Consider the following 27436-nt stretch of genomic DNA (forward strand, 5'->3'; position numbering starts at 1 on the left):
TGGGGTTTTTTTGGGGGGGGCTGGTTTTTCAACCGTCCGACCACTACAACTGTCCTTGGACCCCCCAGCCTCAAGTGACTTCTGCCTTCAGGAGGGCCTTTTCAGTAGTGGCACCAAAACTCTGGCGCTCTCTTCCCCTTTTGTTGCCAGCTTCCACGATGCAGTGGGGATATTTCAGTTTCATTTGGCATTTTCTCAGTGATCTCTCCTTCTTGACCCCCCCCCCCCCCATTTTTTCTGGTTGCTGTTTTTAGGTCTCTGCATATTTTAAATCTGTTTTTAGGCCTCAATGCACCTTGCACAGGGGATACCTTTACCTTTATGCACCTTTTAATTCTTTTTTTTTAATGACATGTGTTCAGGTTGGGTGAGTGGAATGGTTTTAAGAAGAAGAGTTGGTTCTTAGTTGCTGCTTTTCTCTACCCAAAGGAGTCTCAGAGCAGCTTCCAATCTCCTTCCCTTTCCTCTCCCCACAACAGACACCCTGTGAGGGGGGCGAGGCTGAGAGAGCCCTGAGATTACTGAAGAAGAAGAGTTGGTTCTTATATGCCTCTTTTCTCTGCTCGAAGGAGTCTCAAAGTGGCTTACAATTGCCTTCTCTTCCTTTCCCCACAACAGACACCCTGTGGGGTGGGTGAGGCTGAGAGAGCCCTTACTGCTTGGTCAGAACAACTTTATCAGTGCCGTGGTGAGCCCAAGGTCACCCAGCTGATTGCACGTGTGGGAGTGCAGAATCAAACCGAGCTCACCAGATTAGAAATCCCCACTCTTAACTACCATACCAAGCAGATCATGCCTAGTTTCAAATTGCTAGCTATTTTGTTGGTCCTTGTGAGGGCAGAAAGCAGGGATGTGAACTTTGCAAATAAACAGATGAATATCCATTAACTTAAAAAAAAAAACCTTTTCAAAGAGTGAATCATTCCTTGCGATTGCAAAACAAAAGCCATATTCAAAAGACTCTGAAAGCTATACAAAACATGTGAAGACTTGGCTGTGTTCCCTCTGATCACCGTTTATTTCCCTGCGGCGGGATCCCGGTTTTCTTAGGCCGCTCCCTTAGCGATGGCCCTGGCCTCAGGTTCGAGGTTGATGAGAGAATTGCTTTGCTGAGCCAGTTCGGTGATGGAGATGCGGCCCCTCCGGCGAATGAATTCGGCCACCGCGGACATCTCGTCTGGCGTGATGTAGATAAACTTGCCACGGTCGTCGATAACACCTGCAGATGAGGCCAGACAATGAATTCAGCTCCAAAGTCTAACGATTATTTGTTCTAATAATGAGCTAATGGACCTTCTACATGCCAAGCAGATGTCCTACCACTGCATCATGGCCTTCTACAAATCCTTTAGAATAGGGACAGTCAAACTGCAGCCTTCCAGATGTCCATGGACTACAATTCCCATGAGCCCCTGCCAGCGAACGCTGGAGGACCGCAGTTTGACTACCCCTGCTTTAGAAGATTGCAACTCTTACCCCCCCCCCACAGCCTCTGACGTTTGAGTCTTCCCAAAAGCGATTTTTAACATGCCATTTGGTGTTTTGAATCCAGTCGGAAATATATGCATTTTTGAATACGAGCAGCTGAAAATTTACCCCTAGCAGGCCGTGAGATGGAAAGGCAGCAACCCCCCCCCCCCCCCGAAGATGAAACCAACAGAAGAGACGTTCAGGTGTGCGGCTACCGGGCGGCAGACGTCTGCTTCCAGCTAAGCCAGACAACCCAACCCCCATCATGTTTTCGCTGGTACCTGTCAGCGTTCCATCTGCCATCAGGTCTTGTATTCTGTTAATTGCTTCCTGTTGAGAGAAAACAATCCGGTAAGCGACACGCCTCGTTCCTGCAGGAGCCTCAGGGTGCTTTTAGACCCTGCCTGCCTTTCCACAGAGGCCTGTCGGCCGCACGTTTTAAGGGACAGACAGCGGAAAAGAAGGGAAGGCCAGAAACCCAGCCTGAGAACCAAAGAGGTGCAAACGTATGAAAGTACATTAACTAAAAAGGATTAACTAAACAGAGCTCAAGGTAATAAAAAATATTAAAAACCCATAAAAAGGGAACACTTCTTTTCCCTGGAGGTCACATACACACATCAGTCAAACATGTGCAGCATAAGGCCAAAAAAACAGGGCCTAACACATTTCAGTCTAGACCAGGCCTTGTCAACCAGGGTTTCGTGAAACCCTGGGGTTTCTTCACGGCCCTGAAAAGGTTCCCCGGATGGGTGGGAGTTAATTAATTTGTATATATATATTTAAAAAATGTTAAACATTTTTCGTGATATAATCATATATGGTAATGTAGACCCCCCCCAATGGCCAATGACGGGCCTGGAGGGGGTGGGAAGGGGAGGGGCTCTGGGTGGGCGTGTCCACAGCTCTGCTTCCCAACCATCTTCTGCACAATCGTGTCTCTTCTGGGGTTTCTCGGAGAATGTCCCAGGGGTTTCTCAAGGGTAAAAAAAAGTTGAAAAAGTCTGACCTAGAGTCGTGGTCCCCAACCTTCTTGTAGTCAGGGACCGCCTCCGAGGGTGGGAAAGAGCCGGCGGCCCAGCCGCCGCTGCTCGCAAACGCGCACGCGCAGTTGTCACGCATGAATGTTTTCGCCACTAGGTGGCGCTAACAAGCATGCGCAGAGCTGCTGCGCGTGCGCGTTTTCGCCAGCAGGGGGCGCAAACACTCATGCGCGGCAGCTCCGCGCGTGCGCATTTGCGTCGCTGGCGTGCCGGCGGCCGGGCCTGACTCTTCCCCCCCTCTCGCTGCGGGGGGGGGGGGGGAAGGTGCGGCCGCTGTTGGCCCGGTACCATGGCCTTTGCAGGGGTTGAGGACCCCTGATCTAGAGGTTCTGCTCAGCTTGAATGGCAGCCTGCCATGGCATGGTTGGGCAAGGGGTCTGGATGGGGTGCACACTGAGTTGAGGCTGCCCACTGTGGGTTGGGAAACACCAAGATTTGGGGAGTGGGGTGGAGCCTGAAGACAGCAGGGTTTAGGGAACGGAAGGTCTTCAATGGGGTGTCATGCCACAAAGTCCCCCTTGCAAAGCAGCCCTTTCCTCCAGTTGAACTGATCTCTGTCTCTGGAAGATCACTCATAACAGAGGGAGGTCTCCAGGCCCCTTTCTGGAAGTTGGCAAATCTAGCAATGCAATTATTACAGTACTACATGGCAGTCAAAGGTAGGGGCGGGGTTAGACATGTCTATTCTGGCAGCACTGGAGAAAGGGAGGCCTGGCATCACTTCCTGTGATGTGGGAGTGGCCTGCTCACATCCAGTGAGAGTGCCTGGGTGATATCACTTCTTGGGGGCGTGGCAGGGAGGCGTGGCCACCTGATAGCACTTCTGGATTCCTTGAAGGCTGAAAGGTATTTCAAGGGTTCCTCCGCGGTCAAAAGGCTGCAAAAAGCTGGTATCAGGTACCACGGACATCGAATCAGACTGTTCCATGGCAGATGGCCGTGGCTCCCCTCCAACATTGCCCACTGCAGTTCTCTGCCCGCGCCACTGGCTGTCACTGATGGGAAATGCGCAGGACACGATGTCACAGTATCCTGTTCAGACAGGAAACTAGGGGGGGCATGAGATGGGAAGAGCTTGAACCTTTTCAGTGGCCCCCTTGTGGTGCTTCCAAAGCACACAATTCTGCCACGCGCTCTCGTGAGAACATGTACCTGCGTCCTGAGTCCCATGTGAGAAGCCAGGTCCTCCAGAAGAACCACCTTCATGCTCTGCGAAAAGAAACGGGAGATGAAAAGGGCTGGCCAAAAAATGCTTTGTTGAGATGAACCCCTTCCTACGGTGACTAAATTATTGTTGCGAGCCTCCGTCTTGACTGCACACTGATCTGCCAGCAAAGGGCTTCTCCAGAGCGCTGTGAGTGGGCATCGGATTCCCACTGCCTGAAAATCCAACAGCTTTCCGGAAGGAGAGCCATTACACCCAGGCTGATGAAACGGTGGCTCTCCAGACATCCATGGACTACAAATCCCATGAGCCCCTGCCAGCATGCTGGGAGCCGCATCTGTCATGCTCAGAGGTTCATTACATCTATGGATTTTTTTTAATGGCTGGAGGCGTGCAACTCAAAATGGATCTGGGGACTCAGCCATGACTCATACAAAGCTCTGGGGGGGCTTTGCAAATGTAACCAAGGAAATCGGAGACATCTACGAAAGCCAGTGATCCCAGAACCCTGCTCCTTATCTATTATTCCTTTGAGTCTTACTTGGTTCATCTGAACTGTGGCGTCGGAGAAGAGTTTTACAGATACCGTGAACTACCGAAAGGACAAATCTGTGTGTTCTAGATCAGGGGTAGTCAACCTGTGGTCCTCCAGGTGTCCATGGACTACAATTCCCATGAGCCCCTGGGAATTGTAGTCCATGAACATCTGGAGGACCACAGGTTGACTACCCCTGTTTTGGATCATTAGAACATAAGGGAAGGATCAGGCCGATGGCCCCATCCAGGCCTCTATTCTGTGTCACACAGTGGCCAAAATCCGAGTGCCCTCAGGAGGTCCACCAGCAGAGCTAGAGCTCCAGACCGCCCCCCCCCCCGTTGCCCTCCAAACAACAAAAATACACAACATCCCTGCCTCAGACAGAATGCACCCTCTATAAGCTATGGCTAATAGCCACGGACGGACCTATTCTCTATATCAGAACATAAGAGAAGCCATATTGCATCAGGCCAGTGGCCCCTCCAGTCCGACACTCTGTGTCACTCAGTGGCTCAAGTCCAGAGGCCATCAGGAGGTCCACCAGTGGGGCCAGAACTCCGGAAGCCCTCCCACTGTGGCCCCCCAAGCATCAAGAACACAGGGCATCCCTGCTGCACACAGAGTGCTCCCTCTGATAGCCACTGGTGGACCTCTCCTCTATAGGTTTACCCAGTTCTCCTGAAAGCAAGCATGAACCATCCCGAGAACATAAAATCACGGGCTGACACTTTCCCATTTTGATAGTGCATAAAAGAAGAGATCATTTCCTAAGGAAGGTAAGAATACCACAGTCCCACCCTAACCCAGCAGGGATCAGATAAATGTTTTGGGGAAGCAAGACACAAAGCCAGCCACTCGCACTGATTATGGGCCCCAGAATCTGGTATTCAGAGCAATGCCACTTTTGCATAAAGAGGTTCTGAGGTTTTTTGGCTCTTCATTAAAGCTTCTAAAGCTAAAGGCTCCCTGCACATGAAGCTGCCTTATACTGGATCAGACCTTTGATCCGTCATGGTGACTCCTGTCTGCTCAGACTGGCAGGCCCTCTCCAGGGTCTCAGGCTGAGGTCTTCTACATCCTCTCCTGCCTGGTGGGAGTAACTGGAGATGTCAGGGATTGAACCGGGGACCTTCTGCAGGCCAAGTTTGGTGAGAGCCAGTTTGGTGTAGTGGTTAAGAGTGCGGACTTCTAATCTGGCATGCCAGGTTCGATTCTGCGCTCCCCCACATGCATCCAGCTGGGTGACCTTGGGCTCGCCACGGCACTGATAAAATTGTTCTGACCGAGCAGTAATATCAGGGCTCTCTCAGCCTCACCCACCCCACAGGGTGTCTGTTGTGGGGAGAGGAAAGGGAAGGCGACTGTAAGCCGCTTTGAGCCTCCTTCGGGTAGGGAAAAGCGGCATATAAGAACCAACTCTTCTTCTTCTTCTTCTTCTTCTCAAGCAGAGGCTCTTCAACTGAGCCACAGCTCCTCTCCCTGGCTCTCCAGGGTCTCAGACAGAGGTCCCTCCCATCCCCTCCTGCCTGGTCCTTTCAACTGGAGATGCCGGGGATTGAACCGGGGAACTTCGACATGCCAAGCAGAGGCTCTTCCACTGAGCCCCATCTCCTACGTCCACTGCATCCCATGGCAGAGAGCTCCACAAATTAACCGTGAGCTTTTAATTCCAGCTTTTGTGATTATTATTCTTATATATCTTGGGGACGGGACGCTCTCCCAGTCAAGCTGAGTTCTTGGCTCAAATTCTGGCTATGAAATATTTATTCCTGAAGTTCTATTTCTGGCTTCTATAGGAAGGAGGGGGAAACGGCAGCTTAAAAAAAAAAAAAAAGGAAGCAAAAGACAGCGCGAGGGAAGAAGATCAAACGTCGCCTAAAAACCCAGGCTCACGTGCTTCCTAGCTTATGAAGTCAGATACAGCCAAGCTAGAGAACTCAGCATCATGGACTGAACATGCAACTCCAGAACCAGTCTATGAAAACCAGTTCTCAGAGCTTGGAACTGCCAGGGATCGGCACATCTTCTTTTAAAAAGAGTCCTCTAATGTTTTGTATTATTTAGTGAAAACATTTATTAGCTGCCTTTCTATCCTACAGCAGGGGTAGTCAACCTGTGGTCCTCCAGATGTTCATGGACTACAATTCCCATGAGCCCCTGCCAGCGAATGCTGGCAGGGGCTCATGGGAATTGTAGCCCATGAACATCTGGAGGACCACAGGTTGACTGCCCCTGTCCTACAGCACTCAAAGCAATATGAACAGTGGGAAAAACACATGAACACATAAAGCTGCCTTGCACGGGACTGGACCCATGCGCCCTCAAGGCCAGAATTGCCTACTCAGACTGGCAGCTGCTCTCTCCAGGGTCTGAGACCTTTCATGTCTCCTACTGTCAGATACCCTTTAATTGCAGATGTCGGGGAATGAACCTGGGCCCTTTTGCATGCCAAGCAGAGGCTCTACCTCCTCATGAGGACTAGGCACTTGACCAGTTCTATCAAATCTTGGAAATTCAGCAGGGCTGACCCTGGCTAGTATTTGAGTGGGAGAGCTCCAAGGATTTGGGTGGCACTTCCTCCAATGAACACTAGGGGGAGTGACGCGGAGGCAGGCAATGGCCTCCAAACATCTCTTGCCCGGCTGTTAAACAATCCTCGTGTCTCCTGGTCACGCAACACGATAAATATTTGAAAGGGAGGCTGCACAGCACTGACAAAACACTCTGCAGGAACCCGCTCACGACAGGAGATTAATGGGGGAAGCTGTGGCTCAGTGGCAGAGCATCTGATTTGTACGCAATGTCCCAGGTTCAATCCCAGGCATCTCCACATATATGGATCAGGCAGGAGGTAATGGGAAAGACCTCCACAGACCCTGGAGAGCCATGGGGAAGGACTGTGGCTCAGTGGAAGAGCAGCTGCTTGGCATGAAGAAGGTACCAGGTTCAATCCCCGGCATCTCCAGTTAAAAGACTGGGCAGTAGAAGATGGGAAAGACCTCTGTCTGGGACCCTGGAGAGCCATTGCTGGTCCGATCAGGCTACCCTGACACTGATGGAGCAGGGGTCTGATTCCATGGGAGGCGGCTACATGTGTTCATGTCCCGGCCAGGGGAGACCAGACTGTCTACAGGGCAGTCAAGCCTGATACAAGCTGTGGGCAAGAGAAGGGCAAAAAGGTTTCAGTTATTGCTACAGAGCATGCTCTTTCCTGGGGGCGCTGGTTCAGTAATGTTTAGCCGTGAAATCCAACTAGGCTTGTGATACATAAAAGGTAAATGAACCTTTTAACCATGGTCACTGCCTGTGAAGCATGCACTTTGTGCATTTCATGCGAAAGACCAACCCAACCCTCAATGCATGTTCTATGCCTCATCTCCCCCCTCTTCCTTTTTAGAAACGATCTCCAAAGGAACATGCACCAGTTCAGGTTTTCCGTTTCCAGACACCACCAGTTGAAGGGATTGTTGCAAGTGCTAAAATGAGGCAATTCAAGTTGCTAGAAACCTGACAGGCGAGTACGCCCACAGGAAGCCGCACCAAAAGGTTTCTGTGACCTTTAGAATTCAGTATGTACTTTGCAAAAAAATTAATAAATTGCACGTGCCAGATAAGAGAGAATTTCTTCAGGAGAGAAGCAAAACAGAAAAGTCAGGTTGGACGTTACCTGGAAACGCCCACCCCACATATGAAGACACGTGAAGCTGCCAGTCACAGAACTGGACTGTTTGTCTGGCAAGGTCAGTATTTCCTACTTAGACCGGCAGCTGCTCTCCAGGGTCTCAGGATCCACCCCCTTCTCCCCACCCGTTCACCTCCTGCCCACAAACAATTCACCGAGATCAAGCTTCTTTTTGTGTGGAAAGTGGGCCAACGGCATGGGTATCAAAATGTCTTTCTCGAGATTCTTTAACCGAAGATCAAACTCGGAACGGACTATGGGCAAAGTGCAGATGTCCTCTCACCCTCATGCGCCGAGCATGTGATGTCCTCTAGCCCCGGGCCCTCCCCTCACAGGAAGCTGCCCTGCATCAATGCGCTCTGATCCAGCAATGCCTCTACTCGTGAGTCTCAGATTTCCCTGGTGGTTGCAATCCAAAATTCTTTCGAAGCAGGCCTGAATTTCTGCAAGTCACGGGTGCCCTGCAACATCCCATTCAATCTGCACGCAGCCCCTTCTGCTACAAAACTCTGGATGTGATATGGGGGTGTTATCTCCTTAGCCAACTCCAAGGTGGGAGATTTCTGGAGATTTGGGGGCCAGAGCCAAGAGATGCAAGGCCACGGAATCTACCCTCCAAAGCTGCCATTTCCTTCATGGGGACTGAGAGCTGAAGCCTGGAATTCAGCCGTATTTGGACACATTTCCAGGAGAACTCCAGGTTCTTGCAAGCTGGCAATGCCACCTTAGGGGAACCCTGTGTGGTCAAGGCTACACTGAGAAAGCAACCAGCCCAAGGTCTCTGGTTGGGTGACGTTGATGAGCAGGAACCTGAATCCAAGTCTGACACCCTACCTGGATTTCCTGCAATCTGCAGGGGGTTGGACTAGAGGACCCTGGAGATTCCTTCCAGCTCTATGATTCCATGCTAGCTCATACAAGCTTTCTGCGGGATTGTTACACACCCACCTTGCGAGGCAGGTCTCCCTGACTCGCCCTTTACACCCAACCTTTGGCATTCTGACGCAGGGCGGTGGGTGCAGCCACAAAATGGCTGCTGAACGAGGCAGGGCCAATCACAAAACGGCTGCCGGAGCTTCCCTTCGGCCACATGGTGAGGATCCCTGCACTGTGGTAGCCGCCGCTGGCAAAGCAACGTTTCTAGAAAGCTGCACAGCCAATCAAATAGCCGACGGCCAATCAGAAGTCTTGCTGGGCAAAAGCCTTCCCTGGCCCCGCCCACTCTCAGAAAGTGTCAGGGGGGGAGGGGCTATTGTGCCCACGGACACTACGTTGGGTCTACCCTGGTAAAATAGCTAAAGTCTGGACACGAAAACGTTGAAAGTCTACCAGGGGTAGTCAAACTGCGGCCCTTTGCTGGCAGGGGCTCATGGGAATTGTAGTCCATGAACATCTGGAGGGCCGCACTTTGACTACTCCCGGTCTAGACAGCCTTGTATGCTCAAGGTCACCCTGAGAGCTCACGGCTGAGCATGGATTTCAAGCTAATGTTCATCTGGTGGGGAACGCTGCAGGTCATCCCATTGGTATGTTTTAAATATTCATGTTTAAGTCCTGGGAGCTCACAGCACAGAGATCCCGGCTGCAAAAACGACTCACGTAATTAAGGGGAAACGAGACCACGCATCTGAGCAGTTGTCTTTGTGTCTGATGCCCACCCTAATTTATTATTATTATTACATTTCTAGCCCATATGCTCAGCCAGAGGGGGGGGGGGAGAGGCTTTCACAACGGCTTACAAAATATTAACATTCAACAAATCAAACGTATAAAACAACCTTAAATTGGGGGCCGCACAATTGTCGGCAAGCCGTCAATTCCTCCTCTTTCAGCTCTCTCGAGCAGCTCGAGGGGGAGCCCTGCGTTTCCCAAATCACAACACCTGTAGCCATTAAAAGGTTTGCCACAAAGGATCTCTCCCGGGTGCTTTTAAGAGAACTCCTGGATGCCGGAAAGAATCAAGGTATCGTGCTGGTCTCTGCCTTGTCATTATGTGAATTATTCTTAAAAAAAAAAAAATCCCCACTATTGTTTAAGAGATTTACGTTCCGGCCACATGAGGCAGAACTCAGCGCTGAGTAAGAGGCTGCTTTTGAAGATTCGGGAAATTCTCCAGACTGGCAGCAAGCCCCCAGTTGGCTTTATTTTACGACGGGGCAGTATCTCCTGATCTTTTCCCCAAAAAAGAATGAAATGTGCGACTTTCCATGCCATTTTGATGTGTCTGTCTAGTGCAGGGGTCCCCGAGCTGGGGGGGGCCTTTGGAATTCGAAGACAGGGCAACTGCAAAATGTCCGCTGCCAGAGGCGGAACCCACTATTCTATAGCGGCCCCAGGAGGCGGAGCCAGTCACAAAACATAAGGGAGTCAACCCTAATAGTACCTAGAATCCTAGAATCAGAGTTGGAACGGACCTCCCGGGTCATCTAGTCCAACCCCCCTGCACTGTGCAGGACACTCACAACCCTATCACTCATCCAGTGTCACCTGCCACCCCCTTAAGCCTTGACAGAATCAGCCTCTCCGTCAGATGGCTCTCCAGCCTCTGTTTAAAAATCTCCAAAGAGGGAGAACCCACCACCTCCCGAGGAAGCCTGTTCCCCTGTGGAACCGCTCTGACCGTCAGGAACTTCTTCTGGAGGTTGAGACGGAATTTCTTTTGCATTAATTTCATCCCCTTGGATCTGGTCCGTCCAAGAGAGAATAATTCAGTGCTTGATGGCAAAAGACTGATTTCTTATTCTTGGACTAAAAGTAGTATAAAGGGTGGGGGGAGGGAGGACCAGCAACTGAGCAGCATCGAAGACCAAAGAGCTGTGACGATACGAAAAGACGCAACGTCAAACGTAAAAGCCGCAGGGCAATAATGAGCAACCCCAAATGGCGACAGAGGATATCCCAAACTAATCTACAGCTCCTGAAGCAAAGAGCTACAGCAGAAGGATGGAAGAAAGAAATACTTCTTCCCTGGAGGACAAAAAAAAAGTTCGATTCCCGCGGTACCTCTAAGATCAACAAAGTCGAATTTGTGTACCTGTGAGACTGCCCCGCCCAACATACCTCTTTGGAGCTGGATGCTCCCAAGCGGCAAACCTCCTGGTGGTGCCTGTTCTGAAACAAGTGCACCTTTTCAGGGCCTTTTCAGCCCTGGCCCCAGGCAGGTGGAACATTCTGCCATAGAGATCCAGGCCCTGCGGGACTTCTTACAATTCCACGGGGCCTGGGAACCTGAGTTGTTCCTCAGGGCTTACGGTTGGCAGTTGGCACCTTCCTGGTTCCTTTTACCTCCCCACAGACTGCTGGGTTTGTCTTTTTAAATTAAGATGCTCTTTGTTTTCAATAATTTTACATTACTATTTTCCCTTGCTCGTCGCTGTTAGCTGCCCTGATCCTACGGTGGGGAGGCCTACAAATCGAATTTACAAACAGGCAAAGAAATAAACAACAAAGGAAGCAGATGCAAGATGATGCAATCCAACAGTCCCAATCCCAGTTCTCTAGTCGCATGAGAAGAAACGGAAGGGGGCTGAAGGCCTAACCACACCCCACCCCAACCCGCAGCAGACCAGCAAATAGCTAGAATCAAGCCCAGCAGCACCTCTAAAATCAGCAAGATTTGAGAGGGGGGATGTAAGCTCTAACCCCCAAATCTTGTGGGTCTCAAAGGTACTATGGGACTTGAATCGATGTTCTCTATTGCAGACCAATATGGCTGATCTGTGAGTAGCAGCGATTGGTGACACAGGGGCATGGTGGGGATTGGCCCCTGTGCAACCTCTGTCTGCAGGACAGTATGTGATTGTCAAAGCAACAGGGATCGGTCCTGCCAAGGGTTTATCTGTTTAAACAAAATTAGAAAGAGGCGAGGCGAGAGGGAGAGGTCACGTACCTTAATGTAGTCGAGCAGTTCCGTGAGGAAACTACGTGACTGGGCACAGCAAGAGAAACAGTCGTTAATTCAGACATGTCAGAAGCATGAGAAACTAAAACCCAGCTTACGATCAAAAACAACCCGTGCCAAAAATCTGATTGCAACAGCAAAGCCATGCAAAAAAGAGAATTGCAAGGAGGACTAAGGCCCCAGGCCCTCCTGCAACAACCAAGCCAGCGGGGCAGAGTGGTTAAGAGCAGCGGCTTCTAATCTGGCGAGCCGGGTTCGATTCCCCCCTCCTCCACATGCAGCCGGCTGGGTGACCTTGGGCTAGTCACAGCCCTCATAGAGCTGTTCTCACAGAGCAGTCCTCTCAGAGGTTCTCTCATCCTCACCTCCCTCACAGGGTGTCTGTTGTGGGGAGAGGAAGGGAAGGCGAATGTAAGCTGCTTTGAGACGCCCTTGGGCAATGTAAAGCGGGGTATAAAAACCAACTCTTCTTCTTCTTCTTCCTACACTCCCCCCGACCTCCATCCCCTCCTGGGCACACTCAATTGAGAGAATTTGGAAAGCCCTGCCGGGCAGCAGTTCCCAAACTCCTACGACTGAATTCTCCTGGGAGGAGAGAGGGGATGCTGCTCATGTTCCAGCCATGCGCCTGCCTGAGTCTTACTGATCATTCAGAAGCAGATCCCACTATTGAGAACTGCCACGACTCTCTCCGCAGTGGCTTTGTCCCTTTCCAGTGGTGCAAAAATGTCCCAATGCTTCGTTCGGACTCAGATATTTTCAGAAAAGACAGCCGATTAAGCTGTGAGCTTGCCTGGGATTTGGCTATTCTGTCTCCTGCTGTGAAACCTGCTGCTAAGGTGAAGCCATCGGCTGGGGATCCAACTCAAGCATGGTCTGCTTGTATGGAACTTTTTCTTTCCTCTGTCGCTGTTCCCGCCGTGAGGAATTTCAACTGTATGTTCCTTGGGGCAGGGAACTGGGGTTTTTCAAAGGGTCGCCAGTGGCAAGATAAACAAAACTTTTATAGATGCCACAGGCTTAAATACCATGTGCTCAAAGGATGCGCATACAAACATATTTGGCGTTCGGCGTTAAATGCAATCTCTAATCTGGAACTGAGTTCATGGGACAGAGATGTGGATGTGTCAGGGGAAGAACCCTAATTGTTTGCATGCGGGGGAGGGGGGGGGGCTGTGCAGAAATGGCCAAGATACCATTCTCTGGATTCTAATATTGTATTCTTGGGATACTTGAACATGAGAAAAGCCATCTTGGATCAGGCCAATGGCCCATGTAGCCCAACTTGGCTAATTCCACAGAAAGCAGTTTAGGGGCAAATGTATTGATTTTTTTTTTTTTGGGGGGGGGTGCGCTAAGGTTGACAGATCTAGGTTGGTAAACTCCTAGAGACGGCAGAGGACAAGGACCTCAGTGGGTGACAATGCCACAGAGTCCTCCCCCCCCCCCGCAAAGCATCCATTTTCTCCAGGGGGACTGATTTCTCTACCTTGGAGATGAGCAGGAATCCCGGGGGACATCCAGGTCCCACCTGGAGGATGGCATCCCTATCTAGGCTCTCCGGTGGCGCCACTGCGGCTGAGTGAACAGGGCAGCTGCTCCCCTGTCAGGGTCCGAGTAGGTTCTGCAGCATGGTCAGCTCTCCCGACGTAGGCGCATTCAAAGTGGGAGGTGGGCAGGGGACGCTGCTCCCTCAAAGAAATCTCGGTGGCATCGCGGCACAGAGCACATGCACCGACAGAGGAGCGCATGAGCCAGAAGGGTATCAAAACGGGGAATTGCTGCTGGAAGCACTGGAAGGGAGGCGGCACTGCTCACATCCCAAAGGGAATGACCCGCCGCCAGGTGCACAAGATGTGGGGCTTTCCGTGGCTGAGAAACCAAACTATATATCTCAGCACAAACATTACATAAGTTTGCTCTGAGTCACTTACCTGCTCCTCAGACATGGCTTCGTCCACCCCTTCTTCTTCCACGACAAAGCTCTCTTTCAGCTTGAGGTATTCCTCGTGCTCCCGCTGCTCCTCCTCCTCTTTAGCCTTCTTCTTCTCTTCTTCCTGGAAGCGCAATCAGGTTCATTTGGTATTAGTCTTAAAAAAAAATATTGAAATTTTCCTCTCGCTCCACGTGGACGTGGCTAAACGACAGCAAAACCGGCGGTGAGAAGGCCAAAGTTAGCATGAGAGACGTTTTTTGAAAAAGCAGCAATGGAAAAAGTGCTCGTTTTCGAATTTCACGGCGGCCGAAGGGCCACAGCAATTCGGGCCCCACAGGGGGTGGGACTAGATGGCCTGCATGGCCCCTTCCCACTCTGGGATTCCTGAAGAAAGAGAGGACCAGGCATCATTTATTAGCTCACAAGCCAGGTTTTTAATTTCACAGCCGCTAATCCCCATCTTACCTTGCCATGGGCACGGGGTTCAAATTCACACAGGTAAGCAGACAATACTGGGAAAGAGTCTCCCCATCTGCCCCATTCATTTCACCAGCTGTGCTTCAGCTGCCCTCTCCCCCTGAGCGCAGGAGTCAAACTCTGTGAACCGCAAGACTGCTTGTGCTAACTCCTGCAGCAAAGGAGACTGATGGTCTTATAGCTTTTTTGCCCATTTGCATATGCACGTTTGGCTTCTTCTGCAGAGAACAGGAAGTCCCTCCCCCCCCCCCCCCCCAACCCCAGCCAGCATATCTTTTTTCAGTTAACAGTTCTGACCCTGAACGGGTGCAAGATCGAGAGTTAGTTTCTGAACTCCGCAAATCGCTGTTCCAGTTGTCACACAATCCACCTTGATCTGGCCACCTTTACCTGTGCTGAATTATGCTCGCAGAAGGCTGGCCACATCATTCCCTCCACAGGGATGGCTTGGGGAGGACCTCAGAAGTTTCAGCTGGTACAGAAGGCCACATCTGGTGTACTAGAATCACAGAGTTGGAAGGGACCTCCTGGGTCATCTAGTCCAACCCCCTGCACTGTGCAGGACACTCACAACCCTCTCGCTCATCCACTGTCACCTGCCCCCCCCTTGAGCCTTCCCAGAATCAGCCTCTCCGTCAGATGGCTCTCCAGCCTCTGTTTAAAAATCTCCAAGGCTGAGGCCTTCCCCTCATAAGGACATCAGAAGAGCCCTGCTGGATCAGACCAGTGAGGGTCTATCTAGTCCAGCCTCCCGTCTCACCCAGGGGCCAGCCAGTTCCTCTGCAGGGCCAGCCACAGGGCAGAGAGGCTGAGGCCTTCCCCTGATGTTGCCTCCCAGCTCTGGGATCCAGTGGATTAGTGCCTCTGAGCCTGGAGGTTCCCTCAGAAGGCTCAGGCAGCCACAAAATGGCAGCCTCAGCCCTGATATTACTGAGGAAGAAGAGTTGGTTCTTATATGCCACTTTTCTCTACAACAGACACCCTATGGGGTGGGTGAGGCTGAGAGAGCCCTGATATCACTGCTTGGTCAGAACAGCTTTCTCAGTGCCGTGGCGAGCCCAAGATCACCCAGCTGGCTGCATGTGGGGGAGTGCAGAATCGAACCTGGCATGCCAGATTAGAAGTCCACACTGGCTCTCTAGTTTTTAAAAAAAGGACCCCAGAATTTTAGAAATGCAACAATTTAAAATCATGATTTACTGGTAACGGAAAATCTTTGCAAAGCGGAGGAAGGCCAAGCAGAGACAGGCGGCCTTTTTTAAAAAAGGTGACGGCAGGGCAACTCTGCAACATGAAACGCTCAGCCTTGCCGATACGGTGTCTGTGGCAAACCATTTCCTCCGCCAGAAAAACTCCCAGGGCAGGAGGGAAATTCCCCGGCCCGCGTGAAGCTGAAGCCAAGAGCCAGGGGCAGGGTGCGGCGTCCTGCAGAGCGGGGTCTATCAAACTGCTGGGGCTTTTTGGAGGAAACCGGCTATTTTAGAAACGTGTTGTCAGGTTTCAAATCCCATTAGCAGAAGAGGTGCTTCGAAGTTTGTGCGCCCAGAAGGGTATGAGCAACGCTCCTTCCTTTCAAGGAAAGTCACAGCAGGACCCAGCTCACGACAGTACAATAAGCACTTTAAAGTATAAAATGCTAAAGTATAAAATGTATAAAATACTAAAATATAAAATACTTTATCCTCAAGTATGAATGCTAAAGTGTAAAATGCTCCTTAGAAGGCCAGATCCTGAAGATGAAACTCAAATACTTTGGCCACCTCATGAGGAGGAAGGACTCCCTGGAGAAGAGCCTCATGCTGGGAGCGATCGAGGGCAAAAGAAGAAGAGGACGACAGAGAATGAGGTGGCTGGATGGAGTCACTGAAGCAGTCGGTGCGAACTTAAAAGGACTCCGGGGAATGGGAGAGGACAGGAAGGCCTGGAGAATCATTGTCCATGGGGTCGCGATGGGTCAGAAACTCAAATACTTTGGCCACCTCATGAGAAGGAAGGACTCCCTGGAGAAGAGCCTAATGCTGGGAGCGATTGAGGGCAAAAGAAGAAGGGGACGACAGAGAATGAGGTGGATGGATGGAATCACTGAAGCAGTCGGTGCAAACTTAAATGGACTCCGGGGAATGGTAGAGGACAGGAAGGCCTGGAGAATCATTGTCCCTGGGGTCGCGATGGGTCAGAAACTCAAATACTTTGGCCACCTCATGAGAAGGAAGGACTCCCTGGAGAAGAGCCCAATGCTGGGAGCAATCGAGGGCAAAAGAAGAAGGGGGCAACAGAGAATGAGGTGGCTGGATGGAGTCACTGAAGCAGTAGGTGCAAACTTAAATGGACTCTGGGGAATGGTGGAGGACAGGAAGGCCTGGAGGATCATTATCCATGGGGTCGCGATGGGTCGGATATGACCTCGCACCTAACAACAAATAAAATGCTTCTGGGCCCCAAAACTATTATAAGGCGCTTGTGTTTGAGTAAAGGTGAGATTATTTTTATAAAATGAAGAGGCTGGGGGCGGATGTGCACATCACAGGAAATTCTGGCGGCCCACACCTCTGGGCAAAGATTCTTAGGGTTAATGGCAGTGGTAGGAAGTGCAGCCACCCCGCGTGGGTTTTCAAGGCACAAGAAGGCTGAACTCCTGGCGTTTAATAACGGGGTCCCCTTCCCTCCAGGCTTAAGATGAAGTATTCATCAGTTCAGCCGTGTCACATCTTCCCTGTCCACCATCTTCAGCCACAGATATCATCTCGCCAACCACTAGAAATGATGAAGGGAAAAACTTTTATACATTTGCACTGCCATTTTATTACTGTTCTTATAAAGATGATCAGTTTTTTTAGGGGATTTTTAAACTAACGGTGTTTTTATTGTTGAGATATTTTTATGATATGCTTGCGAACCGCTGCGATTCGGCCAATGCTGAGAGCGGTGGTATAGATATCTACTGAATGAATGAATGAATGAATGAATGAATGAATGAATGAATGAATGAATGAATGAATGAATGAATGAATGAATGAGGGATGAGCCGGCCTCTACGTAGCAACCCTGGACTTCTTCACGGTTTCCCATGCAAGTGCTGACTGGGGCCGCTGCCCCTGCTTAACCTCTGAGATCGATATGATCAGGCCAGCCATCAAGGGAAGGGACAAACCGAAGTGGTTTACCTTTGCCTGCCTCTGTGTGGCAACCGTGACCCTCCTTGCTGGCCTCTCCTCCAAGTACTAAGCAGGGCCCATCCTATTTAGCTTCCAAGGTCTGATGATGAGACTCAGCTAGTTGGGATCTTCCGGGTCAAGGCAGGGCCACGTGGAGGTGTGACTGGCCATGCAGATTTTTAAGGATGCGGCTTTGCAAAGGCACAGGTTTTCAACTGTGTGTGACTGAAGGCGAGCTGCGGCAGCAATTTGGTGGCTGGTCCCGTCTTCTGTGGCAGCCATGGTACTGACTACTGCATTGGACTCAGGCCTGGATGACCCAAGTTCAGTCCTGGGTGACCTTGGATCAGTACCAAGCTCAAAGTCTAGCCTACCTTGCAGGGCTAGTGCGAGGAGAGAAGCACAGGTGTGTGTGTGTGTGTGTGTGTAAGGCAGCGGTTTTCAACCTTCCCAATGCCGCAACCCTCCTGTTGTGGTGACCCCCCAACCATAAAATTATGCAGGTGTTCTTTCACAGAAATTAAACCAAAACTGACCCATGGCATGAAGTTCCATTGTTCATGATTGAATAAAAATTGTTTTTTTCCGGGGTTTCTCAGTTCAGTTCCGCCTCTTGTCCCACCATGCCGATCTCGCTCTTTTCCGCTGCTCCAGACAGACCAACGCTCTATCTCGGTCTACCCCACAAGGCTGTTGTGTGTATGGCAAACCCCTCCCCAGCCAAGCTGCTTGCCCTGCTGCTTGCTCTGTGAAAGGGTCGTTCGGCCCCCAAAGGGATCCCGACCCCCAGGTTGAGAACCACTTGTGTAAGGGGAAAGCACGCTGCCCCAGGTTCTTTGGAAGAAGGACAGCATTTAAAATGTAACCAATAATCTCCTCTTGGTTATGCCCTGTGGCCACAGCAGAAATACGTGACGTTTCTAAAAGCAGTCCCGCCGCAAGCCCAAGCACTCACCTTCCGCTCTTCCTCCTGGTGCAGACGCTCCTCCTCTATGCGCCGATCCTCCTCCCGTTTCTGCTCCAACTTCTTTCGCTCCTCGCGTTCGGCTTCCTCTGCCTTTCGGGATGCAGGAGGGCGAAGACGGAAGGCAACATTTTATTCTTCAGCAAAACGTTTTTAAAAAGAAACCAATCCCTCCCACTAGCACAGCCTGTCTCAACTTTTGGGAGCCCCCTGAAACATTCTTCGGGCCTCGAGGAATCCCAGAAGTGGCCTGATTCTTTTTTTCAACCAGGGGGTAAAAAATTGCCCCCTGGGTGGAAGTAGATCGAGGTGCGTGTCTCTCTGCGTGCAAGGGCAGAAGCTCTAGGTCAGCCTCTCTCAACTTTTTTTACTGTGGGGAACCCCCCGAAACAGTCTTCAGGCTTCAAGAAACCCCAGGAGTGGCACAATCATGTAGAACAGGGGTAGTCAAACTGCGGCCCTCCAGATGTCCATGGACTACAATTCCCAGGAGCCCCTGCCAGCGAATGCTGGCAGGGGCTCCTGGGAGTTGTAGTCCATGGACATCTGGAGGGCCGCAGTTTGACTACCCCTGATGTAGAATATAGTTGGGTAGTAGAGCTGTGTTCATGCCCACCTGGGGCTCCTCCCCTTCCCACCCCCTCCAGGACCATCACTGGCCATTTAGGGGGAGAGGCGCAAGTCAACATAACCATATACTGGCACATCACCCGATAAATGTTTAACAGATCTTTACAAATATATATAAAAATAACTCCCATCCGTTCGGGAAACCTTTCCAGAGCCGTCAAGAAACCCCAGGCTGAGAAAGCCTGGACTACCAAGTTTACTTCACCAACGATCCTGGCTGATGTGGTCACTGTCGATCTTCAATTAGCATGTGTGCAAATGCTGGCACGCATGCCCCAGTTTAACACCACTGAACTCAAACTTCTGTGCCTTGATGCTTGTGTTTATTTGCTGACTGGCGGCCATTTTAAAGACCCTGAGAACTGCCTCAATCCTATCACAGCTGTAGCTGCCCAGCTAATTACACATCTGATCTCTAGCTAAAGCGTCCTGGCCCTTAAGCACCCCCACGCCCTCCACCATGTCACTACGACATACATCGGGGGGGGGGGGGACTCCTCGTTGTGCCTCTGCAAGAGCTGCCCTTCCAGTGTTGACTCCTTCTCATCAACTTTGGCTGGGGGTGGGCAACGCCAGCGCATCCCCACGCCCTTAAAAGTCACAGCCATGTCATGGCCAACAACTTTACACTGGCTAGAACCACGCCGGTGATTCGTTAGCTCATTTGTTCATTTGTTCGTTCGTTCAATTTATATACCACCCCTCACTGTGACGTTTCGGGGTGGTACAGAGAGAAGCCAGAACCACCTACGGGGGAAGCCGACGTATGCACCTCTGAATGAGTCTCTGTTCTGGACTGGCAATCCAGCTAGGTGGCTCCTGCAGAAATCCTGAATTGGGCTTCCTGCTGGCCCTTCTTCCTTTCCGTCACAGACTGCAGGGGAAACGTACCTCCCGCTGAGCTTTCCGGGCTTGCTTCTCCTCTAACTTCCTTTGTTTCTTCGCTCCGATCTTCCCAGAAACCTGGGGCTCTGCCGCTTCCCCTTCGTGGTCCTCGTCTGCGTCCGATTAAAAAAAAAAAAGATGAGGAAGAAAAGCGGGAGAGGATGTTAGGATTGTGCCACCCGGGCGTGGGGGTGGGGAGGGGGCAGCAGAGCATCAGCCAGCTCCCAGCTTTTAGGAAACTTGATAGAGCTCCTCTGACTTGGGCAGCTCATTGTGGAATCTGAGGCTGTGAATGCAAACCCAGGCAATCTGCTTTCGCACTGATGCTTATAAGATAGTTCTTCATCATTGACAGAGGTTGGCATACATAAGGGCTGCACGCTTTTAAGCAGCACCAAGAACTTTTCGGGTAAAAGAAGACAAAAAGCAGGGTTTCATGCCCCACTTTTCACTGCCCGAAGGAGTCTCAAGCGGCTTCCAGTTGTTTTCCCTTTGTTCTCCCCACAACAGACACGCTGTGAGTCTGAGAGAGCCCTAATTTTACTAAAGAAGAGTTGGTTCTTATATGCCGCTTTTCTCTACCCAAAGGAGTCTCAAAGCGGCTTATAATTGCCTTCCCTTCCTCTCCCCACAACAGTTGTCCTGTGGGGTCAGTGAGGCTGAGTGAGCTCTAAGAGAACTGCTCCACGAGAGCTGCCCTAAGAGAACTGAGACAGGCCCAAAGTCACCCAGCTGGCTGCATGTGGAGGAGGAGTGAGGAATCAAATTTAACCACTGCCTTCTTGACGGAGAGGCTGATTCTGTGAAGGTTCAAGGGGGTGACAGGTTAGAGTCAACGAGCGATAGGGTTGTGAGTGTCCTGCATAGTGCAGGGGGTTGGACAAGATGACCCAGGTGGTCCCTTCCAACTCTATGCAAGGCCTGAGCCTGCCATTGCTAAGAAATATCCCCACTATGCCAATGAAAACACCTGCTGCTGCTAGCCAAGGGACACGTGAAATCTGACCCCTGCCTTTGACTGTAGTCAAAAAGTCTACAAGTGATGAGCAAAATATTCCTGGGCGATGGACCATCCTCAAGAGCCGAATGCAGCTCCCATCTCCCGGGGCCCCGGAGAGCTCCTTTGCCGAATGGGGAAATTAAGCGCCACCCGGGCCGGGCCTTTGAGAAGACTTCAAGGGAGTTCAATAATTCGACAGAAATTATGAGCAGCCGAGCCTGAAGACATCAAAAGCGCTGCGCTCCCCTGGCCCGAGATTTCATCCTTTTTGAAATGCCTTCGCACTTCAAAGAGACGCACCCCGAGTTGAAAAGTTCAGAGCTGTCGATCTGCCACCTGCGCGCCGCTCTTGACGTGCTCAGGAATTCAGCCGGCGCACCGTCAGGCAGAACAAAGGCATGGAAATCGGAAGATTTGGAAGGGGGGGGGAGCACAGCCGCTACCCCGGCCGCGTCAAAAAGGAGAGTTGGCCGGGGGGGGGCGTCATCTTTCTCCTTGTGCTGTTTTTCAGTTTCGTGGCTTAGAAAATTCTGAGTGATGGGGAGGCTTGAAAGAAGATCGTGAGTTCCCAGGAGCCAGCAAGAACAAAAGCAGTGGGGTAGGGTGCGGGGAGGGGTTCTCACTCATAAAGCATACATTTCTGCATGCAGAAAGTCTAGAGAAGGGAAGGGCCAGTGGGCAGGGTTGCTAGCCTCCAGGTGACCAAAGAGAATGGAGACATCTCCAACCTCCAGGTGTCACCTGGAGATCTCCTGGAATTGCCATTGATGTCTAGAGCAGGGGTAGTCAACCTGTGGTCCTCCAGATGTTCATGGACTACAATTCCCATGAGCCCCTGCCAGCAAATGCTGGCAGGGGCTCATGGGAATTGTAGTCCATGGACATCTGGAAGGCCTCAGGTTGACTACCCCTGGTCTAGACAACAGAGATCAGTTCCCCTTGGGGGCAGGGGAGATGGCTACTGGGGGGATCTCTTTGGCATTGTACTTAGCTGAGGTTCTTCCCACACCCCCAAATTTGTCCTGCCTAGACTTCATCTTCAGATGAAGCCAGCATGTTAAGAGCAGCAGACTCTAAACTGGAGAGCCGGGTTGGATTCCCTGCTCCTCAGCATGCAGCCAGCTGAGCTAGTCAGTTTTCTTCCAGGTGTTCTTGCAGAGCAGTTCTCTCAGAGCTCCCCCAGCCTCACCTACCTTACAGGGTGTCTGTTGCGGGGAGAGGAAGGGAAAGGCGCTTTGGGGCTTCTTTGGGGAGTGAAAAGTGGAGCATAAAAAGACAGTTTCTATTCCTCACGTCTCCTGGAATTTCCTAATCACACACTGGCAATCTGGAGGAGTGTGTGAAAATTTGAGGGGGACATTCCCACCCCAGACAGAGCAATCCATCTATACCTTGGGGGCAATACCCAGTGATGGGGATCTGCTTGAGATGTTCATCCAATCCTCTGTTGGAGAGATCTGTGCTCAGAGCCACCACCACTTCTTGAGACAGTGGGAGTCAAAACCTCCTTCATCAGATACAAGCCACAGGGAGGGAAGTGTCACATCCTCCTTTTATGAATGAGTCCAAGAAGCAACAGGCTCCCTCAGCCCTCTCCTCCTTTTGTATGCTGGTCACATGTTGGTTTAAAAGTGTGCCATTCATTCTCTCTAAGAAAATATTTCATAGTGTTTTTTTTTAAATGCCCCACCCCCACCCCATTACTGGTTGTTCTATATTTTAAAAAAAAATTGAGAAAAAGTTTTTCTATCTTCTTGATGTTTGGGGGGGGGGGGCACAGTGGGATGGCTTCTGCAGTTCTGACCCTGCTGGTGAACTTCTTGATGGCCATTGTGTGACCCAGAGCACTGGACTGGATGGGCCACTGGCGTGATCCAACATGGCTTCCCACAATTGATCCAGCATAGCTTATGTCCCTATCCTAATTAAATGAAGGTGTGCCACTGGCTTATGTTCTTATGATCTTCTGGCCTATGAAGTTCTGGCCCTGATATTAGAACTCCTGATGCCCCCTGGGTTTTGGCCACTGTGTTAAACCAGATGGCTTTGGTTTAATCCAACATGGCTTCCTGTGGCTGATCCAATATGGCTTCTGTTTTCATGATCTAGAACCCACTGATTTGTCTCTGTGGTGGTCCACAGTATACATGGAACTCACCAACACCACATTCCAGGTAAATCGACTAAGGCTTAAACAGACGCAAGAGATAAGACACAGAATTCAGGTTCTGAGGGATTTCAGCCTTTCCAGACCCAAGTTCATTTCCCACCTGAAAAATACTGCACAGATTACGGATGACGGAGCCAAACCAGGTGAGCACAAGCTTAGGCGCTCTTCCCAGAATGCAACAGAGCAAAAGAACCCAACAAGGAGACGCAAGGCCCCACCGTTACCTTCCACGGCCTCCTCTGCCTGCTGCGACCGCCTCTGAGCCAGAAGCCGGCTCCCCATGTTCCGTCGGCGCCTGGGCATCCCCTCCCCCCGCTCGGGGGCGAGGGGCTGGGGTCTCCCTGCAGCAGCTGCAGCCACATTCTGCTGGTGCTCATCATCAGCTGCAGAAAAAGAAGAGGACATTTAGAACAACATGTTCACGGTTCCCTCCGATTCTTAGCTGATGGTTTCCTGATGCAAGCGAGATGCAAACATCAGAGATAAGAGTGCTCTGGCTTACCAAAAGAGCCAAAAAACAAAAAAGGGATCCAAGTTGTGTTATTTCTATGCACTAGAGAAAGGGAGAGGGCCCATGGCTCAGTGGCATCTGCTTGGCATGCCGAAAATCCCAGGTTCAGTCTCAGTCGAAAGAACTGGGCTGTAGGTGATGGGAAAGACCTCTGCCTGGGACACTTGAAGAGTCACTGTTAATCTGAGTAAACAATAAAGGTAAAGGTATCCCCTGTGCAAGCACCAGGTCATGTCTGACCCTTGGGGTGACGCCCTCTAGCATTTTCTTGGCAGACTCAATGCCGGGTGGTCTTGCCAGTGCCTTCCCCAGTCATTACCGTTCACCCCCCAGCATCTAGCTGGGTACTCATTTTACCGACCTCTGAAGGATGGAAGGCTGAGTCAACCTTGAGCCGGCTGCTGGGACTGAACTCCCAGCCCCATGGTTAGAGCTTCAGACAGCATGTCAGCTGCCTTACCACCCTGCGCCACAAGAGGCTCACAAGAGGCTCATGAGTAAACAATACTGACCATTATTTATTTATTATTTATTAATTGGGCTTATATACTACCCCTCTCAGGCCAGCCGGCTCGGGACGATTCAAAGCTTTGATGGATCAAAGCTCTATATTTATTGCATAAAACAGCTTCATGTGAGAGCCGGGTTCAAATCCCCACTTTACCAGGAAGCTAACTGGGTGGGTGACTCTGGCCTAGTCATCCCTTTGCCTAATTTAATTTACAGGACTGTTGTCAGCCTAAGCAGAGAAAAGAAGAGTGAGATCTAAAACAATTAAAATGATGAGGATCAAAAACCTTCCCTAGGTAGAAAGGTTCAAGCAGGCTTTCGTGAAACCCTGGGGTTTCTTGACGGCCCTGGAAGGGTTTCCTAAATGGGAGGGAGTTAATTCATTTTGAATATATTTTTTACAAACTTGTTACACATTTATCTTGATATGACCATACATGGTCATGTCAAACCCCCTTATTGGCCAATGATGGCAATGGGGGGGGCAGGAAGGGGAGGGGTCCCAGGTGGGCGTGTCCACAGCTTTGCTTCCCAATTCTGCACGATTGCACCATTTCTAGGGTTTCTTGAAGCCTGAAGAACGGTTCAGGGATTTCTCAACAGTAAAAAAAAGGTGGGAAAGGCTGGGTTAAAGGTATATTAACTTGGAGAAATCATGACGGAGGAGTGGCACGAGAGAGGCTTACAAAACTATGCAAGGAGAAGAGAAGGAGAAGGTGGCTTCAAGTGTGTAAGAGGCCCCCTCCCCCACCTCCCGATAAGTGGAACATTGGCCTGACTTAGAAAAAGCTACTCTACAACTTCTCTCCCCAACATGCTTTCCTCCCTTTCTTCTATTACAGGGGTAGTCAAACTGCGGCCCTCCAGATGTCCATGGACTACAATTCCCAGGAGCCCCTGCCAGCATTTGCTGGCAGGGGCTCCTGGGAATTGTAGTCCATGGACATCTGGCGGGCCGCAGTTTGACTACCCCTGTTCTATTATGTAAAGCAGTGGTGGCCAAACTATAGCTCTCCGCATGTCCTTGGACTACAATTCCCATGAGCCCCTGCCAGCTACTGGCAAGTCACAGTTTGGCCACCCCTGATGTAAAGGAAACTTATAAAGAGGAGAGATTACAAAATGCTAAGCTCCCAACACCTGCAGTCTGATAAGACACAATCCAAGTTTGCCCCTGTGTGGTGCGTACAGGCCCCATAAGGCTGCAGATACCTTCATCCAGGATGGCGCATGAGTGGACATAACCAACTGCACCACTCCGTTCAGAAAGTGTCACCCTTCAGCTTTTGAGTTTCTCTCATCAAAAGCACCTTGCAAGCAAACTACCAGCCAAGCAAGCAGAAAGGTTCTATTACCACTCTTTTCCTGCAGAGCTAGCTTTCTAGCTGCAGGGAGTTCCAAACAGAGGGGAGCGTGTCCAAACCATGAGCCTTCACAAAGCTGATATGAGGTACAAGCCACTACCTCCCTCGCACTTCATTCTCTCCTGTGCCTCAGGCAGCTTCCCCTCTGAAAACACACAAAGAGAGAGCCCCCTTGACCACATGCAGAAGGTCTTTCACTTAGGGTTGCCAACTTCCAGGGGAGAACAGAGAAAGCAACTTGTCAGAACTTTGCCTGTAGCACAGAAGATGAAAAATGCTGTGATGTGAATCAGAACAATGTATTTTATTTTCATCCAGTTACGTCAAAACACAGACTGGCTATAAAACACATCTTCATGCAAATTTCCTCAGTGTTACTGAGGAAATGTAAATGAAAACATGTTTCATAACCTCCAGGTGGGGCCTGGAGATCTCCTAGAATGATCACAGCTCTCCAGATTACAGAGATCAGCTCTGCATGGGGAAACGACAGCTCTGAAGGGCAGATTGCCCAGTATTATATCAGATGAGGTTTCTCCCCTTACCAGAAGCTGCAAGCAGATCTCCAGAGATTTTCCAGCCTGGAGTTGGAAACCCTTCTGCATTTCACTCCTCACCACGAGGACCTCAAGCCAGGGGGGGTGGTGGTGGAGTTAGAAACAGAAAACACTCTGCATGAACTCAGGAGAATTCATTCAATGTGTTCCCAGGAGGCAAGGAGCTCAGACACTGGAAAAACGCCTCCCTCCTTTTCAAGGGCTTCTTGGCTACAGAGCAAGCCACACCAGACCGTGGAGCACCCACTGAAGCTAATCAGGAATCCTTACAACAGCCTTGCCAGGTAGGCTCAGCCACGCCCCTCTGGAGGCAGAGTAGGCCAAGCGGCACGGAGCATCCACTGAACCTAATGAGGAATCCTTAGAACCAGGGGTAGTCAACCTGTGGTCCTCCAGAGGTCCATGGACTACAATTCCCATGAGCCCCTGCCAGCGAATGCTGGCAGGGGCTCATGGGAATTGCAGTCCATGGACCTCTGGAGGACCACAGGATGACTACCCCTGCTTAGAACAACCCTTTTGCATGCTAGAAGGATGGTCACCCACTGAACCTATTCAGGATTCCCCACAACAGCCTTGCCAGGTAGGCTCGTTACCCCCCACAAGCCACACCCTCCCCCTGGAAAGAGAGGGGCGGGGTCCCGGCTCGTACCGGCGCGCGCCTGCCCCCGGAGGCGGGTGACGAAGACGATGAGCGCCGCCAGCAGCGCCGCCGCCAAGACGTAAAGCACCGGGTCCATTTTCCCCGCCACGTGACCTCCCTCCCATTCGCTCCCTCCTTGGGCCACGCCTCTTCCCGTCAGCCGCTCGCAGGACCCCCGCCCAATCCTTGGCCGAGCTGGGTCAAGCCCCGCCCACTCCCCCATCCCGCTTTGGCCGGAAGGGGGGCGTGAACTGCGCCGCCGCTCCGTGGCCTAGCAACCGCGAGGACCCCTCTGCCCGCCATGTTCTAGCCGGCTACAGAGACGCCTGATTGGATGGATCCTCTCGCCCCCCGGGCCGTTGGAACGGAATTACGAGCTTTAACGGATAAGGAGGAGGCCGCCGGATGCTAAGCGACTGGATGGGAAACTTTGAGAGCCTTGCATTTCATAAAGGGAAAGAACTTTAAAAAAGAAATCTGTGTAGGCAGGGCGTCTCATTGAGGTGGCTAGGCTGTTGCCTGCGGGGGAAGCAAGCGTGCGGTGTGCAAGTTCATTGACGGAATCCGCATGCGGCCTTTCCCAAGCAGGCCCTAAATAATGGTGTAAAAAAAAAAATAGGCATAGACGGGTCGCCATGCTAATCTGTTTAGAGCAGGGGTAGTCAAACTTCGGCCCTCCAGATGTCCATGGACTACAATTCCCACAAGCCCCTGCCAGCGAATGCTGGCAGGGGCTTGTGGGAATTGTAGTCCATGGACATCTGGAGGGCCGAAGTTTGGCTATCCCTGGTCTAGAGCAGCGGTAGTCAATCTGTGGTCCTCCAGATGTCCATGG

The 27436-nt window shown here is 51.1% G+C and overlaps 1 protein-coding gene across 1 annotated transcript; it reads right to left on the reverse strand.

Moving 5' to 3' along the window:
• Window positions 1-904: 904 nt before the first annotated feature.
• DDRGK1 (DDRGK domain containing 1) lies at window positions 905-26768 on the reverse strand. The gene is made up of 9 exons (XM_077301212.1): window positions 26611-26768; window positions 23241-23399; window positions 19853-19959; window positions 18323-18424; window positions 13734-13856; window positions 11788-11826; window positions 3666-3722; window positions 1752-1800; window positions 905-1219 (listed from the first exon to the last, which is right to left on the reverse strand). Exons 1-9 carry the CDS (start codon window positions 26696-26698, stop codon window positions 1047-1049), a joined length of 897 nt encoding a protein of 298 aa, XP_077157327.1. The 5' UTR covers window positions 26699-26768; the 3' UTR covers window positions 905-1046.
• Between the last annotated feature and the right edge of the window lie 668 nt (window positions 26769-27436).

This window comes from Paroedura picta, chromosome 10 (assembly GCF_049243985.1).
Source record: "Paroedura picta isolate Pp20150507F chromosome 10, Ppicta_v3.0, whole genome shotgun sequence".
NCBI lineage: Eukaryota > Metazoa > Chordata > Lepidosauria > Squamata > Gekkonidae > Paroedura > Paroedura picta.